The 19,563-nt window shown below is 41.5% G+C and overlaps 1 protein-coding gene across 1 annotated transcript in view; it reads right to left on the bottom strand.

Moving 5' to 3' along the window:
• Positions 1-19,563, bottom strand: part of LOC306760685 (alpha-2-macroglobulin-like protein 1) — a gene marked incomplete at both ends in the record, with an annotated part of 37,338 nt that overhangs the window by 8,248 nt on the left and 9,527 nt on the right. Inside the window, 10 exons of the mRNA XM_079246650.1 lie at positions 9,071-9,227; positions 9,582-9,672; positions 10,060-10,143; positions 10,954-11,005; positions 11,112-11,233; positions 11,421-11,547; positions 15,580-15,661; positions 16,653-16,737; positions 16,824-16,989; positions 18,951-19,029. Of these exons, the coding sequence (XP_079102776.1) occupies positions 9,071-9,227; positions 9,582-9,672; positions 10,060-10,143; positions 10,954-11,005; positions 11,112-11,233; positions 11,421-11,547; positions 15,580-15,661; positions 16,653-16,737; positions 16,824-16,989; positions 18,951-19,029 (1,045 nt within the window). The remainder of the gene's footprint in view (positions 1-9,070; positions 9,228-9,581; positions 9,673-10,059; positions 10,144-10,953; positions 11,006-11,111; positions 11,234-11,420; positions 11,548-15,579; positions 15,662-16,652; positions 16,738-16,823; positions 16,990-18,950; positions 19,030-19,563) is intronic.

Genomic DNA, 19,563 nt, shown 5'->3' with positions numbered 1-19,563 from the left:
GAAACCAAGGCACTGTGGGACACGGGCTCACAGGTATGTCTCATGAGTGAAGAATGGAGGCAACGTAATATTCCCCATGCCACTGTCAGAAACCTCACTGAAATTATTGGGCCTGGAATATTAGATGGGAGAGCAGTGAACAAGACGCCAATCCCTTTTATTGGGTGGGTTGAAGTCAAGTCCAAGTTGCCATCAGCTAATCCCACACAACTAGAGCTCTTAGTGCCTGTTCTGGTGGCTGAAGAAGACGGAGTGGGGGAAGAACCGATCATTGGGTTTAATGTCATTGAATATCTGTTAAAGATGGGGATGGACCCTCCATCCATTGTCACAGAGGCTGTCAGCACAGCATTTTCTATCGAATGTAAGAAAGCAGAAGTATTCCTGAAAGTTATGAAAAATGCGAATGATGTACAAGGCAATGGCACTGTGAAAGCAGGGAAAGAAAACACCGTCATTCCAGCTGGACAAATGAGGATGGTCAAATGCAGTGTGAGAACAGGCCTGCTCATAGATCAACATGAAGTCCTGTTTGAACCTGTTTCACCATCACTATTGCCAGAAGGGTTAAGGGTCAAAGAAGGAGTAGTGTGTCTGCAACGAGGTCCCTGGTCCCGCCTCACAATCCCGGTCTCTAATGATACTGCTCATGACATCAGAGTTCCCCCCAAAACTGTATTAGGACAGACCCAACCAGTGAAGACTGTATATCCAGCATTAACTGAATCACCAGAAATGGCCCAAACTGAGATATTTGTAAACAGTGGTGAAAAGCAAAATGAACCTATGTTAGGGAATGGAGAAAGTGGAACAGATAACAAAAGAGAAGTTGAAATAGACAGTGCTTGGGATCCTCCAGTTCCCATCAGTCATCTGCCCCCAGCACAACAACAAAAGGTGAAACAACTGCTGCGAGAGGAGTGTGCGGCCTTCTCCCGAGATGATTATGATGTAGGAACCATCCCCTCACTGCAACTCAAAATCCGACTGAGCGACCCAACACCAGTAACAAGGACATACATCTCCATTCCCAAACCATTCCACAAAGAGGTAAAAGAATATTTAGAGGACCTGTTAAACAGGGGCTGGATAGTGAAGTCTAAGTCCTCCTATTCTAGTCCTATTGTGTGTGTGCGGAAAAAAGATGGTGGCCTTCGTCTCTGTTGTGATTACAGAGAGTTGAACAGGAAGTCTCTGCCAGATCGTCATCCGATTCCCCGCATACAGGACATGTTGAACAGCCTGATGGGGAGTGCCTGGTTCTCAGTCCTCGATCAAGGAAAGGCCTATCACCAGGGCTTCCTGTAAGAATCGAGTCACCCACTGACTGCATTTATTACACCCTGGGGCCTGTACGAATGGGTGAGAATCCCTTTCGGGTTATCATCAGCCCCTGCAGAATTTCAGAGGTCAATGGAGGAGTGCTTGGCGGGACTGCGGGATGAGGTATGTTTGCCTTATCTGGATGACAACCTGGTTCACTCTAAGTCATTTGAGGACCATCTGAATCACCTGCGAAGTGTATTACAATGTTATCAGAAACATGGGGTAAAGCTAACACCAAGAAAATGTGACATCTTCAAGAATCAAGTAAGATTTCTTGGAAGGCTGGTTACAAGAGATGGATATACAATGGACCCTGCAGACATTGCTCCTGTACAGGCTTTGAGGGAGAAGACCCCCTCTACAGTGGGAGAACTAAGAACACTACTGGGGTTTATCTCATACTATCGCAGTTACATCCCAAACTTCTCTTGCATAGCGAAGCCCCTCTACGACCTTCTTTCTTTAAAACCAGCAGAGGGGGGCAAACAGAAACAAAAAAAACCGAGCAAGGGGAAACCAAAACATGGCAGTGGAGGACAGGCGCCATCGTTTCAACCAATCACATGGTCAGCGAAACATCAGGAGGTGCTCTGTCAGTTATTGGACTTTCTGTTACAACCACCCATCATGGGATATCCAGACTTTGAACAGCCCTTTATTCTGCACTGTGATGCCTCACAAGAGGGGCTCGGGGCTGTGCTTTATCAGCAGCAACAGGGGAAATTGGCAGTGATAGCATATGGATCCAGGACTCTGACAACCCCTGAAAAGAACTATCATCTTCATTCAGGAAAGATTGAGTTCCTGGCTCTTAAGTGGGCCATATGTGAAAGATTTAGAGATTATCTCTATCATGCACCACCATTCACTGTCTATACTGACAATAACCCCCTCACATATGTGCTCTCCACAGCTAAGCTAAATGCAACTTCTCATCGCTGGGTCGCTGAACTGGCTGATTTCCAGTTCTCAATAAAATATCGCCCTGGGAGCACTAACAGGGATGCAGATGGACTCTCACGCATGCCTCTAAACATGGAAGCATACATGCAGGCCTGCACACAAATAGTACACCCAGAAGTGATGGGCAGTGTGGTTCAAGCAGTTGCTGTTCAGTCTCAAGAATGGGTGCCCTGGCTGTGTCCTGCAACAATAAGCACTTTGGGTGCAAAGAGCAAAGTACAGTGATGGCATCAATGGGTGAGATCTCAAAAGTAGACCTCAGAGAGGCTCAAAAGGATGATCCGGTGATAGGTGAAGTTTTGAAATTTATGAGAACAAACAAATGGCCAAAAAGTGGCAAGTGGGGTGAAAACAGAGAGACATGTGCTCTAATGAGACAGAAACACAGACTGTATATTGATGAAGATGGATTACTCCATCGCAAAACAGCCAGTCGATCCCAACTCCTCCTACCAAAGAAATATCATCAGCTGGTTTATAAGGAACTTCATGAGGAGATGGGTCATCTTGGAGTTGAACGGGTGATAAACCTCATCAGGGATCGCTTTTATTGGCCTCACATGTAAAATAATGTAGAACATTATATCGCTCAAGTCTGCAGCTGTGTGAAACGTAAGCGACCTAACAGACCATCAAGAGCCCCACTTACCAACATCATCACTACGTACCCTTTCGAAATGGTCTCCATTGATTTCCTTCATTTAGAGAAATGTAAGGGCGGATATGAGTACATCCTTGTTGTGATGGACCATTTTACAAGATTCGCTCAGGCTTACCCCTGCAGAAACAAAACTGCAAAAACAGCAGCGGAAAAGATATTTGGAGATTTTGTACTGAGATTTGGATTCCCGACAAAGCTCCATCATGACCAGGGGAAAGAATTTGAAAACAAACTGTTTTCAAAGCTGGAGGAATACAGTGGGATCAAAGGATCACGGACAACGCCATAACACCCACAGGGCAATGGCCAGGTTGAAAGGTTCAACAGGACGCTGCTAGCAATGCTAAGAAACTTACCAGAAACAAGAAAAACTGACTGGCAGTCTTCGCTAGCAAAAGTCGTCCATGCATATAACTGCACACGCAGCGAAGCTACTGGTTACGCTCCATATTTCCTGTTATTTGGTCGTCACCCTCGGCTCCCCATTGACCTCATGTTTGGCCTCAAGGCAAAAGATCAGAGTCCATCTCCCCAAGCCTATGCAGAGAAATGGAGGGCAAGAATGAGTGAAGCCTATCAACTTGCATCCAGAACTGTCAGCGAGGGGGCAGAGAGAGGAAAAGCTCATTATGACAAGAAAACACATGGTGTAGATCTGAATCCAGGATGCAGAGTACTTGTACGGAATCTGAATGAGAAAGGAGGTCCAGGAAAACTGAGATCATATTGGGAAGACCAAGTGTATGTGGTAAAAGAAAGAAAACATCAAGACAGTCCAGTATATGAAATCACGCCGGAAAGTGGGAGAGGTCGCCCTCGAGTTCTCCACAGAAACTTGTTGCTTCCATGTGACTTCCTCCCAGTCACAGAATCTGCAGTACCTGCCAAGTCAGAAAAAAACAAGAGGAGAGATAAACAAAGGCACGGTAGACATGATGAAAGCTCGGATGATGAGGAGACCTGGAGAGTCATCTTGAGTCCCCAGCTACCAGATCCCAACATGGAATTGGCACATCACCCTGAGAGTCAACTCAGAGCAGAGGCACCGGAATTCCACCTCAACAACGACGCCATCGCAGGCAACGGGGTCGATGAAGTAAATGGAACAGGGCAGCAGGAGGCTCAGGCTGAAGAGACAGAGGCACTGAAAGATGATGTCCAGCCAGAGGATGCGAACAGTGAGGATGGGTCTTGCCTGTCAGCATCCAGTGACCAAGAAGATGCCGAAGTGTCATCCAACAGAGAGAAAAAGTATCCTTCCAGAGAAAAGAAACCTAAGTTGATATTTACGTATCATAAGTTAGGACAGCCTGTTATGTCATATGATTAGGTAGCAAATGTAATAGTTAAGTTAAAGCTTGTTTAAAATCTGAGTTGCTGTTCAATGGATAAATATAATTTGTTGGGGGTAATTAGTACAACTTTATGATTTTGACAGCCATGCTAGGTTACCTAGGATATCAGTTCCCAATATGTCATTGAAATCACGGGCTGCTACTGTGTTAAAGTAACTTACTCTCAGAGGAGATGCAGGTATTCACGCTACAGGCGGATGAAGTTGCAGATTGTCATCGTGCACAATGACAGCTGCAGCAAGAATCTGACATTAACAGGAGATATATGTCTGATTTTGGGACTGGCAACAGTATTGCATCTCTGTTTCTTGATGAACTCTGACTCCTACCTGGAAGTGTCCGGTATATGTGTAAAGCATGTCAGACTGTGAACGAGGCATGTCCTAGTGTAACCTATTGAGAATGTCGGGACGACATTACGTTTTTGAGGGGAGAGTGTGGGAATATAGGGGACTGACACAAGCTACCCCCCCTTGGTTATTGGTTATGGGGTTATTTATTTTATTTTGTTCTCATAGACTTTAAACAGTGTGTAATTGCTCCAATTGGCCACAAGAGGGAGTGTCTCATACAATGAGCACTCTGAGCGCGCGCCACAGTATTCAGTGCTGTGTCGGCTGTTGAAAATGGTGGATCATTATACTTACTGTCCCCTCATTTCTGTTTCTAACAGGTAAATATTCACAATGAATGCATGCATGTATTTGTATATGATATGAAATAAGTCCAAAGAGTGGGAAAGATGGCCGATTATTCCCTGGATGTGTAGAGTGAACAGAGTCCGACTTTGTGTTAGTTTAGCTGGTATCTTCAAGCTAACTCTGTCAGTGTTATCGGGACTTAAGTTTAGATGTGAGTACTTGTAATGTGTATGCAGTTACCTGTAACAAAATAGAATCTGTAAATAACAGGAGGTATATCATTTGTTGTTAGAAAGGAGTTAGTAGTGTTTTGTGTAAACTTAAAAAGACAGTATTCAGTGCTGTGTCGGCTGTTGAAAATGGTGGATCATTATACTTACTGTCCCCTCATTTCTGTTTCTAACAGCCGATCCTAATAAAACCCGCAAAGACTACACACTGACTCATGATTCAAGTGTGCAACACTAAGAGATGCCCCCCACCACCAACACCCCAATTTTCCTTTTTAACAATTTAAACAAACTCATGCCATTTTACTATCTACTCTTTATATTCAAATTTAAACACATTTGAACTTTTACGTTCACTTTTAGGTAAGTTCCATTGTCTTAAGCCAGCAACTTAAACATTCATTTGTTTGAGTGTAGTTTTTGCAAAAGGATGTTTAAAGTCACAATTTCATCTGCTTGCATGCTTTCATTTCTAGGAGATTAGAATATTGTAATGCCCTACTCTCCGGTCTTCCTTAAAAGTCTATTTCAAGCTTACAATGATACACACACAAGTTAGCGACAGAAGTTGTGACGTGGACGAAAGGGTGGGAACACAACACATTCATTTTAAAACCGCTGCACTGGCTCCCCGTGCGTTTCAGGATTGATTTTAAGGTTCTTTAGACATTTATAAATATCTTCATGGTCTTGAGCATTCTTGTTTATCTGACCTCCTTTTAAGATATGAGTCCTTGCAGACCCTGAAGTTCTCTAGTATTGGCCTTTTAGTTTACTTTTAGTTGTTCCTACAGTAAAAACTCTTTTCAAAACTCAGAAGGCCGCAGAGACTATTGATGTTTTTAAAAAAAAAAAAGCTCAAGACCCACCTTTTTAGTTGAGCTTTTAGATGATCTTATCTGTTTTTTAAGCCAATGTAGGGATTATTTTTTGTTATTATTAATATTGTTCTATTTTTAGTCACCTATTTATTTTACCACATTTTGTCACTTTATCATTTAAATATGTAATTACTTAGTTTTTCTTTTATGCTCATGTTTACATTTATATTATTGTTCTTAGCTGTTCTTTAGTGGTCTTAGTTTTGTTTGACTTTTTTAAACTTTAACTTCTGTGTTTTCTTCATGGGGATCCTCCATACTGGGGTCTATGTCTACTCAATCAGCTGTGTTGTTGCCATGGAGATGGTGTTTGACTGAGTGGCCCTTGCATTGCAGCCTTTTGGCTGTGGAGGGGATCAGGGCCGACCCTGAAGCTTGGCCTTTCCAGTGTGGTGGCCTTGGTGGTTCTGGGTGGGCTGGCTGGTGTATAAGGATCCCCTGGATATCATTTCCTTGCGGTGCGCCAAGCCAGATGTTAAACTATTTCATTCTTTAGTTATTTGTTGGTTAAGAAGACATAAGATATGCCTCTGGGGTTGTGCAATGAGGTGTGTGCCAGTATGTGTGTGTGAATAAATACATGTGTCCTTTTATTTTTCTTTCTTTAATGTTGGAACATATGTAAATATATTCAAACAAAAGTTTAATCTTTTTAATTTGCACTGCAGTGCTTCATGTATGTAACGGGCTTTATAAATAGATTTGATTTGAGTTGATTTGATCATTAAGAACTCATCTCATGTTGGTTTTATTTACTGCTGATTATGAATCAAAGTTTCAGGCCTTCAGAGCCCAACTGTCCTTCTACACCTCTTCTCTGGCTGTCTGACTGCTGTTCAAGGAAAAAGGCTGGTGCAGGAATCAAACATGTATTTCTTCATGAACTGCAGATTGTTGTTAGATTATTACTGTCTTATTCACCTCTCTGCTATCAGCTTAGTCACCATGAAATAGGTTTGGTGTGGACCCTGGGATGGCTTGCTTCTCAGTTGTAAAAAATGCCTGCGTGACATTAAAGATTGGATGGCGTTAAACTTCCTCCATTTCAATAATTCAAAGACTGAGGTTTTGGTTGTTGGTCCCAGAAATGGAGTTGCGACTGTGGACCTAAAAACACTAACTAAATATTCAAAAACTGAAATCAGGAACCTTGGTTTTAAAATGGACAGTGACTATAAGTTGGACAGCCAGATTCGCTCTGTGGTCAAGTCCAGTTTCTACCACCTAAGGCAGCTAGCCAAAGTAAAGCCCTTTTTTATCATGACTGCACCTTGAAACAGTGATCCACGCCTTTGTCACCACACGGCTGGATTACTGCAATGCACTTTACTTTGGTGTAAGCCAGTCCGCACTCACTCGCCTGCAGCTTGTACAAAATGGTGCTGCACGTCTTTTAACTGGCACTCGTAAATATGAGCACATCACCCCTGTTTTATCGTCTCTTCACTGGCTGCCCGTGCATTTTAGGATCCATTTTAAACTTCTTTTATTTGTTTTTAAATGTTTGAATGATGTTGCCCCCCTCTACCTCTCTGAGTTGTTGCGCCCTTACTCTCCTACGCGGTCACTCAGGTCGGCTGACCAGCACCTCCTGAGTGTACTAAAAACCCACCGTAAACTCAGAGGGGACAGAGCCTTTTCAGTTGCAGCTCCAAAACTATGGAACGAGCTGCCTTTGCACATCCGACAGGCCTCTTCTGTACCTGTTTTTAAATCACGTCTTAAAACCCATCTGTTTTCACTGGTTTTTAACACCATCGGAGATGTTGACATTATTAATCTGACTGTATTTATCATGATTTTACCAGTTTTAGAAATTTTATATGTTTTTGCACTCTGTATTTGTATTTTGATTATTATCTCTGTTTTACTCTGTACAGCACTTTGGTCGACTGTGGTTGTGTTAAAAGTGCTATATAAATAAAGTTGCAGTTGCAGCTGTAATCACACTTTGTCATCTTTACATAGAAAGACTGTGCTGTGTGGTAAATGGTGAGAAAGGTTCTGCAGACGTTTTATCCAAAGAGCCTCGCCTTCCTAACTCGCTAGTTAATGCTGCTGCTAAGTTCTGGGTCGCTAAACTGTTTATCAAAATCACTGTTCAATGGGAAAGAACTTCTTAGAAAACCCTGCCACCCATGAAGTTTGTAAAGTTTGCTAATAAAAAGTCAGGGAGCAACAAAAGAGACAATCAGGCCAGCAGTGAGATCAGAGGTCTGATCAGTGAGGATGGAAGAGGAAAATGATAAAATCCACGCTGTCTAACAAAGAATATGTTGTTTGATATATTTTGAGAGTCACTTGAGATTTTGACAAAAATCTAATACGACATACAGATTGTGCCCTAAGGACGTTCAGCAACAGCAAAACCAGTTATTTTCTTTGTCTCATATTTTTGCTCCTAAAGCAACATTTCTGTGAAGGTTTGTTAACTGAACTTCTCTGGTCTGTTGCGTCCACTATCGGTAAAAAGTCAGACTGAAACAGCTGTGAAACTTTCCTGCTTCTGACTCAAATTTAAGGTTGAGGGACAGAGGCAAGGTTCAAAACCGTGGTGTACACATCACCAAGTCTCTGTGCAATGATGCATAACTCATCCAGACATTATTCAGTCAACTTTTTAAAAAGTCCTCCACTTTCTGCGCCATTCCAATTAATCCATCTGATTATTAGTCATGCACATCCCTACTTTGTTCAGTTGGTGGTTTGATCAGTTTTTGCACATACTATGTTTTCCACCCATCTCCATTCTCTACCAGTATGATGCTTCTTCTAATACCATTTCATTCCTGGCAACTTATCTGATCTGGATTTTCATCTGCAGTTGACCTGTGATCTCAGTGCCTCTTTCTGCCTGGAAACTCCTCGCTTAAATTTCTGCTCTGGGATCTCTGTGTGAATCGCATTTCCTTCTGCATCAGAATTCATTGATCTGTGTCATTTAGACAAAACCTTGATGGAAAGAGATGCTGTCATAGCAAGATTATACCATTGAAAAAGTTTGTCATTTCACCTTCATTCTGTTGTTGAAAAGTTTTCCTGACTTTTTAAAACAGCCATTTTTTCTTTGTTTTCGTCGCAGCCACGTCCTGGATTGTTGGATTATTAATGGGTCGATGTAGATGAAAGGCTGAGCTTGGAAAAACGACCTCAGTACAAACGCAGTCAGCCTGAGGAAAACAGACAAGATCATCTTTACAAAATTATGATGCCAAGCAACAAATTTAAAGGCATAATCATAAATTCTAATTAATACGGTTCAACTATGTTGTTTTATTTGACTTTTTAAGCAATAAATAAACATTTGAAATAATAAAAACACAAATGAGTAAATATGCCTTAAGCTGGATTTATACTCTTGGAACGTCTGCATAAGGTCCATTACATCACCGTCATTTGTCTGCATAGGTCCATGCAGGCTTTACGTGGACCTCTTCCAAACCTGACGTGCACGCATCTTGCAGCACTCCCACACAGAAGTTCTCTACTGCGATTATTCGGCTTGTGATTCTGGAGCGTCTCACTGAATTTGTACCGTTAGCGTGAAAAGGAATCTCCAAGATGACACCGTCACCCTACACTCCAGTGTAAAAGCGTATTTCACCAGCATAGCTACTGTAAGCAGGTGCACGTGAGTAAAAAACAGCTTTATTCTGTAACTGCAGGAACCTAACTGCTTTTAGAAGCATTAAAACATTATAAATATCCACTAAATGAAATATAGAACACCACACACACACACACACACACACACATTTATTTATATAGGTACTTCGTAGACAAGCCATATAGTATAACAGTGTTGTTTCAATGTTTCAATGAAAGTAAATGCAGATGAAATTACTCAGTAAATCTCTCACTAGTGTTGTTCTGTATGATGAAACTGTTATATTGTATATTGTATATTGTTTGAAGTAGATTTCTTCTAAACTTATTTTATGTCTTTGGAAATTCTTAAAAATGTGAGCTGTCTTTAAATTTAAAATGAAATCATCAGTTTACCCAGCACTGATACTGTAGCTCGGGCAGATCCATCGATCACGTTGTTTGGGAGTTTCATTTCTGCTTCCTCTGTCAACGCTTCTCCTGTGATGGAAAAAAAGCAGGATATCGGTGCTGATATGAAGGTTAGAGTCAGCAGTGGGTCAGTGGGTGATCAGTTGTAACAGGTCATTGTGGAAATACTGAAAGAAGTTTCATATAAGAAGTCATTCTTAATTAATTTTTATATCTCTCTAGATGTACTAAAGAGACATGGGCTGCTATTTGTCAGTGCCCAGAAAGCATTAGGGGGGTCAACGGTCTTGCTCAGGGATCAACCATCATGGGAGGAAAATACCCTGCATGGTATGTACCACCAACAAATCGCTAAAGTTGCCAATATGAACAAGTCCTGCCAATGGCTGGATGGAAGGACAGCACAGAGGCGCTAATCATGGCAGCACAAGAACAATCCTTGAGGACCAGGGCCATCGAGACTCAGATCTACCACACTAGGCAGGACTCCAGGTGCAGAATGTGCAAAGAAAGCCCTCAAACAATCCAGCGCCTCACAGCAGGGTGTAAGATGGTGGCAGGCAAAGAATACACGGGACACCATAACCAAGTAGCCGGCATAGTGTACAGGAACATCTGTGCAGAATATGGACTGGAGACTCCTATGGCCCAATGGGAGACACCTCCCAAAATGGTGAAGAATGAAAGGGCTAAGATCCTGTGGGACGTCCAGATCCAGTCCAATAAAATGGTGATGGCTAACCAACCGGACATGGGGATCATAGATAAGCAGCAGAGGAAGGCCGTAATGATCGTTAAATCCATCCCCAATGATAGAAATATCAAGAAAAAGGAGCACAAGAAACTGGAGAAGTACCAATACAATGAAGCCAGACTGACCTTTAGGACAGAGCAGCCAGTTGTGTGTCTTAGTGATCTCCGTTCCTTCAGCCTGTAGAAGAGATGTGAGATGTTTCCCACGAGATGCAGGTTACTTTGTTTTATTTTATTAAAATAAAAGATGTGTACATTTTTTTGTCCTGTTTTGTGTCACCAACCTTTACTTTGAGAGACCGTGTGACCACGTCGATGCGTCCTCTTTCTGGAACGCTGACAATCTCATTGTTACAAGAAGTGTGGGACGGTTCAGCCCCAGCACTCACAGTCACATTCACAACCCCTAAAAAGATCAGTAAAGATCAGCTTTTCAGCTCCAGTTCTTCATTCATTTACATTTAACCACTGAGGTGGATCTCACTGAGTTCATAGAGATGAAAAGTGATGTACGGAGAGTGAAGGGACAGCAGTTCCTTCATCCTGCCATCCTTAAAAATTTATACCAGGCTGCATGGAAGTCTAAACCTTACCTAAGGTTGTAGGGATCATGGTCCAGCTGAGGGTCTTACGCTCGCTGCCACAAAGGCAGGATGTGTACTGGTCCCCAGAGAGGGGGGTGAGGGTGTAATCTGAGGAGGGGGCTGGAATCACTTTAACCTGTTAAACAGATAAAGTACATCAGTCTGCTGAAATTCGGATAGAATTAAACAAAAACAAAAAGCATTTAAACCGGCCCACCAGAGAAAAGGGACAACAGCATAATCCAAATGTAGGACGATCTTTTGCTGTTGCACGCTGGAACTGATTCAGATAAAACATTATAAGTCCAAAACAAAGTCCTGGTCTGTCTCCAGCTTGGGTTGGTCACAGGAGAACTGGGCCTGATGTCATCGCTTCCCATTGCTATGGAGCAGGGAAATTCAACTCTGTCCCAAGAGGACTGCAGGTTTCACTTTATCCCTGCTTCAACAGAGCTGACTAAAATTAAATGGATTTCTGACCATTTGTTAAAGGTTTGTTGGAGCAGGGAAAACCTGCAACCCCATGCAACAGAACTGAACACTCCTACCACTGATCATTCTCAGCTTTTGTCACCGATTTTGTGATTTGCACATTGGTGGTGTTAGTAGGTGGCAAAAATATAAACAAAACAGACATACTGCTACCGGATCAGATGCTACAGCTAGCTTTCACATAAACAAAAATGCTACATTGGTGCTGTTACTTTGGGTGAACACATTTTATAGACTGCCTGCTGAAGCTGAATGACAGACTGAATGGGCAGCTGCCATCAAATGATAGAACTGGAAACTATTGCAGGACTCTCGGCTGTGTAGCAAGAACTTTATCAGTAGATATGCATTAACTAAATGCAGCAACGGTCACACTATCGCAGATCAGATGCTTTATATTAGTCTGCTGTTAACCTACTTTAAGAAGATGGATTGAGGCTTATTGTGTCTTCCCTTAAGTAAAACATCCATCAATCCAAGCCTATGTCCCATGTATTTTTGTTTGTTCACATTCCAGAGGAAAGAAAGCAAAAGGGAAATTTTGACAGATAACAGCAAGCAAAACACAGAATTTCATTTTACTTTGTGGTGTCGTGAAACGATTCATAAAATCTCATAAATATAACATGAGACATCTCTAATATGCACATTGGATTCGTGTGATCTGTGGTTGCTGTTTTCTGAATCACTGTTGACATTAAAACAAATACCAGGCTATGTTTTTGGGACTGAAGGTTGTGTATTTAGTACTTCTCTAGGGAATTGGTATGATCCCATTATCTGGGCATTCATGTAAGACGCCAGCTGATCCAGAAACATTAGGTGAATCTTACAGCTAGCTCAGTTGACCCTGAGCTATCTGGTAGATCTGCTGCTTTATATTAAGTTTGCTATGGCGTTACTTCCAAACTGTTCTGAATTTGTTTCTCTATCCTGATGTCAGTATCATCAACTTTGTGTCTATATTTCATCAAGTATTTTATTGTTTCTATCTTGTCCAGTTTTATCTTACTACCCACCCACAACACAATGACCCAGAGAAATGGCTGCTCTGCCCAAATATTTTTCATCATATATATATACATATATATACATCATATATGTATGTATATATATATATATATATATATATATATATATATATATATATATATATATATATATATATATATATATATATATATATATATAGTTTTTGTTCTGTCTGGTCATTTTTGTTAATATAAGAAAATCTTTGCAGATTATTTCTATTCATTTTCCTTTTGCAGGACCATTGACCTCTTTTGCTAAGCCTTACCCAACTACTCCTTATTGGACAAAACTGAACTCCGAGTAGTTTTGTGGCAAATAATACGACCCAACTGAAAACCAGTTATTACTTTCAAAGAAGTCTGCCATCAACTTTAACATACCTACCCACCAGTACATCACAGTACGGGGTGGGACAGGAGCTCCCGCAGCAGAATGAGGATGTTACCGCTGAGATCAGTCAGAAGTACGCCATTAACACCTTTGAAGTGACCGTGTTCATGAAAAGCTTTATCTCTAGTCGGGAAGTACCAGAAAAGTACAATCCCTGTCTAGTCCTCCAACAGTAGCTCCACCATGAACTACCTTGGCATGATCCCAAGTGATTATATGTGTCATGGCTCAGGCACAGTTGGTAACTATTGGCTGTATGAAAAGCATCTTTAGTGGAAAATCATACTCCAAGGCCATTTTCTGCCTAAAGACAGTTTGTGAAGGGCTGGAGCAACTCCTTCTGGAGCGCTTCATAGAGCAGCAAGATGTCCAGTTCTGCCCAACCTGATAAAATCATGTGACCCTCAGAACCTCATCCTTACGCTCTAACAGGACTCCACCTTCAAGATTATTACATAGACCAGGGGCGACATGTTTCCATGCTTCTCTTCTCTGTGAAGACCAATAATTTTGCACTGTCCCATAAAGGCAACAGGTACATCACACACATGTTTCTGGCTCTGATGGTCAGAACCGCTCCAGGTAATTGGTGTAATTTTATGTCTTATTAAGATTGTGATACCTCAAAGCTTCTACAGCATAGCAAGTCACATTCAGCACCCAGTAACCTCTGCTGCATTATGAACTTCGTTTGGTTCTAGCTCATCTTCACCAACCTTGACCTGACTCATCCTGCTGATACAAAGACCTTACTGGGAAAGGGGCCCATTGCTCCCTTATTCCTGGTAGTCCATGTTTGGGATGGGAGGGATTTATACAAATAAGCTTTTTGACACAGTGCTGTCAACCTGTTGATGGTTGCGATGGTGCACTGGATGTCCTGCTCACTTTTATGATCTCAGCTGATTCCAGTTTGTAATGTCTCCCTTCCCTGATCTCAGGGTCAACAATGAGACCCCACATCAGGTAAAATTTGATCACACTGGGCTTTTTATGGCATGGTGATTCTGAATTTTACAACTGTTTTAATGTTAACGATTTTAGTAATGAGCTGGTAGTTTTTAAAAAAATAAGACTCCATTGAGAAATCCCTCAATTATTGGTCTAGAACCCAAAATAAACACGCCCAAATTTCTTACTGACAACAAACCTGTCATGATGTGGTTTGTGTTTTTCCTTAGTTCAGGTTTCCTGTTTTATTTTGTAGTGTTTCCTGTTTGTTGTTTAGCTTTATTGATTTCCTGTTCATTGAGTTCACCTGGTCTTGTTTCAGTTCATTCCGTACACCTGTTTCTTGTTTGGTTCCCCAGTGTATTTACACCCCTCAGTTTCATTTCTTGGTTGCTGGATCATTTTGTTGCACTAGTTTGTATGCTGTAGTCCCCGGATACCCTTAGTTAAAATAAATCCCTCCTTACCCTGCATTCCTGGTTGCTCATCTCTGCGTTTGGGTCCACACTTTCACCTTCCTCACCGCCACCCCATAACAAAACCAGTAGCCCTTACTTCACTTTTAATAAAAACATTTTTTTTAAATTGTAAAAGAGGCACTATTATTGATTGTTCAGGCATATCAGGACCCTTTTTAGTTTGATTAGATCAAGTAAGGAGGTGGACAATACCCCCTGTTTTAGAGCTCTCTGCATTTAGAGGATGCAAAGACATTGGTGCAATTACTTTTTTTCCAGCTTTTAACCACAAGCAGCCTTATGTCCTCACACAAAGACCCTGGATCTACATTATACTGTAGATCCAGGGTTAATTTATTGGCTCCTGGACTTCTTCACACAAAGATCACAACATCTAAAGGTTAATAGTGTATAGTTTGATATTGTTTTTTCATCAACTGGATCCCCCCCAAGATTGTGCCTTATCTCTACTTTTGTTGGTTTTGGATACAAATTACTTTTGCAGTCAGCACAAAGGGCATCACATTGTAAAATTTGCTGATGACTCTGTTATCATTTCATTTGTTGATCAGAGCAACTTTGACCCTGGCGCTGTGATGTAAGTCATCTTCTCTTGACATTAGTCTGACCAAAACATGAGGGATGATTATAGATTTTGAGAAAAAAAACCTGTTATCACTCCTTTAAGCATCAAAAACCAATCAAATCAAAAATCAAATCATAATTTGAGCGAGTGGGAGCATGTAGATGTTGAACAGCAATGTCCCAAAAATGGTGTATCAGTTAAACGCATTATATTACCATTTAGGTTGCAGGAAAAAACAGATGAAAGAAAATAGGCTTACCTGTTCCCTCCTCTTCCACTGTGGCAATGACATCCAGTACATCTCGCACTCGTTGTTGATCAGAGCTGGTGAAGGTTGACATCTTAAAAATAAAGCTGCCACAACCATTCCGGTCTGCCTATAAACTCAAATAAAAAAATCAAATAAAGACAAAGATATATAAAAAATTAAAAAATATTACAAAATAAACTGCATCCATTTTGCAGACTTTAGGTGTTATTTTTTGGCCCTTTGGACACATCTGTTTTTATGCACAATGGCAACTGAACATGTCAGTATTGTGTGTACCAGGAGCTGGTTAAACTGCTCCTGGCACACTGGTGAAACTGGTTTTAGAATATATTCAAGTCTAACCCTGAGAAAATCTCATTCTGACGTGCTTACTCAAGTATGTTACACATATATGTGTATAGTTGCATCTACTTACATGTCAGAAGAGATATGAGGCTGTAACTATAGTAACTGCACCTGTACTGTCCTTGTGTTGCATAAGCCAGTTTTGCAGGAATCTTCAATGTTGGGAGAGTAGTTACAAGAAAGGCTGTAAAAAGGTCGGCACACATTCACTGTCACAATTCCTGGGACAGGCTGTCCATAGGTGTACCTGATTGAATTAAAACAGCAAGAAAGAAAACTTTCAATTCCTGAATGGAGAGAAAATATTCACAATATCAGTCAGACAACTGGTTCGTTGATGGAAGTTTTTATCAAGCATTTTAATTTGGTGGTTAGGGTCCAGTTCCATCCTTGCACATATATTTTTATTTTGTTTTTCTTTTAATTAATTACATATTCAAGGGAATGCTATTTTTCTTTTAACAGGAATCAGGTGGATACTGGGGTGGGGTGGGGTGGGGGGGGGGGCCTCAAAACAAAAGCCAGACCGTATGTTGATGTGAATATTTCAGTAAGTAGCAGCAGCAAAGCATGAAGCAGAAAGCAAAGAAGGAAGTGTGTATCTTAAATAAACCATCCAGCCTGCATGGTTATGTTTGATATGTAGCGCATGAGGCCGATCACATGGTAAATTAGCTCGCAGGCGTCACATTTATCCAGAAAGACTTTTTACTTACCTCGCACATACTTCTATTTCAAAGTGTTCTTGGCCAATACTCACTTCTTCATTGAGTTTTACCGTTACATCAAATTTAGGCAAAACTGAAAGAAAGAAATCCACGTAACATTTACAACTAAGTAAGAAGTTGAATAAACTGTCCAAGAACAAACTAACAAAACTAACTTACCATATTTCTTAACCTTGAAGTTGTAATATATGTTATTGTCATCAGTTTTTACAATGATTTGGTACAATCCCTCACGGGACTCAGAATTCAAGGGGTAAGAAAGCTGTAAAATTTTACTGCTGGATGTTTTGTTCAGCCACTGTCCAATCCTGTTGTTTTGAGGATCCTGTCCAATGAGACAAATCAGAGGGAAACATGTATGAATAACACAAACAGATAAAACAGGATACTTTAAAAAAAAAAAAAAAGAAAAAAAGCAGAAATAACCAGACTGTTTGTTGGTGAGTGTTTCAGTAAAGAACCAGATAAAATTCTATGCAGTATAAAACCAGTAAAATGTTTCGCTTGTTGCCTATTAGTGCTGTCATGCTGTTAACAAACTATTAGTCATGTTTGCCACCATGCCTAGCGTTTATCTGGCATGTAGGCCACTCACAGTGACGAGAGGTAACATGTTGCTTGTGCAAGTTGCAATATTGAAATCGAGGCACCAATGTAACGAACACAAGATCAGAGCTAAACACAATGGCCAAAAGTTTTATAAGAGTGCCTGTTGAACCCATGTCTGCAAATATTATTATCTTGATTTTTACTCTCCAACACTTGTGCCTTCATAGTCAGCAACACATTAGTAAACTGGGATTTTCTGAAATGGCCATTAAATACAATCTGATTGGCAAATTGACCTTTTTTCCATTTTGGAGTCCAAGTGCTATGTCCGTAGCAGTGACCTTCCCGTTAGTGGCCCAGGGAAAGCTGTTCTTCTGTATGCCACAGTTGCCATGCTTGCCAGTCAGACTGGGATTCCGCAATGGGTTCTTCTCTCTACGCTAACCCCTGCTGAGGGAATCCTAGTTAGTTTCTTCTCCTCTGCTTAGTAATATGCTTTTTTTCAGCGGTTCATCTAGTCTGATCTGAGGTTGTATTCAAATAGTGGTGGGAGGCAAAAAAAAAACCTCAAGGGAGGAGAAGGACATTTAATTCTTTTCTTCCTTCGTGAACATTTTGCTTCAATTTACAGGCCCTTGAAAGAGTCCTGTATATTCCGTTATCATCAAAGTCTCCCCAGGTTGGGGAGTTGGTCATTTATGTGCCTGCTGCCTTCCTTAGATATGGTAGCCATTTCTTAGGCTCCCTCTCTGGAATCAAAACTTATTACTTGTGGACACCATGGTTGGTACAGAGAGTACCATCAAAAGTTGATAGGGCAGACATTCTAATGATTTTTGCCGTTTTTTTTTATTTTTTATTTTTTTATTACAGTTACTTTACTTTGTTTTCAACACTGCAAGATTACTATCTCACCTCACACTGATCTTTGGCTGTTCGGATTGGACATCACCATCATAAAAACTAAGAAATAAGAAATCTGAGCATCGTATCAATGGAGAGACTGATAGGAAGTTATAACTGTTTGAGCTTCAATATAGAGGTCCACTAACATGATTAATAGGTTTTTAATCGCAAAAGTGTAATAAATAATGAACGTATCACGCGGGAAGTTCCTGGAATAAATGCTGTACTTAATAGTTAGAATAAAAAATTTCTCAAATGACTAGAATTGTCCCTAGCTCACCATAGATCACATAAAAAGTTATCTTGTGGTTGCAGTTTTCCCTACTAAGTTTTGTTGGGTGGTTTCTGAGATATTCTCTAAGGTACTGATACTGTCGCTTTGGGGCACACGCGCCTCCATGGAGTGGCAAGGGTTAATTAGCTATGTCTTAATCTTTGAGACAACCGTATGCTGCTGGTTGGATCAACCAGGCAAGTCCTGCTCCAACCTGGCAGCTGGGCTTCAGGACACAAAGAAAAAGAAAGGACAGAAGGAAGGGAAGAGGGAAGGCTTGGATGGGATGGATGGAGGGCCGGCAAACCCCCGCCTCCAGATCACTTGCACCAAATGCCAAAACTGAAAAGCAACCGGCAACCTCGTCCCACCACCCCCCTCCAGGCTTGTGAGTTTGGTTGCAGGTTTCTCATGTGTAGGCTGTGTGAAACGTGGTGCTCTCTCTACAGGGTGGACAGCAACAAGGGGACTGGGTGACCAATGTGTTAGGTCCGATCCCCCAGGCCGAGACAACTCTGTGGCAGGGCCCCTTGGGCAGAGGGGTGACTTGGTCTCACTACAGATTTGTTGGTCTGGTCCTGCATGGGATAACCCCAGCGAGAGGCTCTGAAGGCCTTGCTGGTCTTAACACCAAGCCTGCAGGGCCAGAGGAACTGGCCGCACTTGTTACAAGATAGAGTGGAGATCCTCCTAGAGCAAGCCACTTATGCCTCTCAGTCAGGTGGGCAGTGAAATCCAAGTGAGGGGCCTGACCAGTCTTTGCTCCATTACTGGCAAGCAGGACTGCTGCACAAATGCCTGTTAACATGCAACTGAGCTGGGCAGAGCTGCTCCATTTTTTAAAAAACTGGATTTCCGAATTGGAGTAGGTGGTGATTTTGTGGGCAATCTAAAAGCAAGGCCCCATGTAGATAGACACTTTCCCAAAAACCTTTGGGAAAGTGTCTATTGAAGAGGAAAAACAAAGTCTCTGGACAACATCCTGCCCCTGGTACTCTGTAAATTTTTTCGTTTATTCCAGACCGCTGCTTGGGGGTCTCACTCCCGCTGTGGAGGCCCTGCGGCCCGCCCAAAGCTTTGTGGACCCCTCTCTCCCTATTTCCAGGTGAACAGAAAGTACTTACCCACAAGACTGCTGATGTGCAATATGCATACACAGCAAGTATATAT

The sequence above is a fragment of the Telmatherina bonti genome, assembly GCF_933228915.1.
Source record: "Telmatherina bonti genome assembly, chromosome: 9".
Lineage (NCBI taxonomy): Eukaryota > Metazoa > Chordata > Actinopteri > Atheriniformes > Telmatherinidae > Telmatherina > Telmatherina bonti.
Note: the sequence above shows the minus strand (reverse complement) of the source record. Positions and strands in the feature narration are given on the sequence as shown.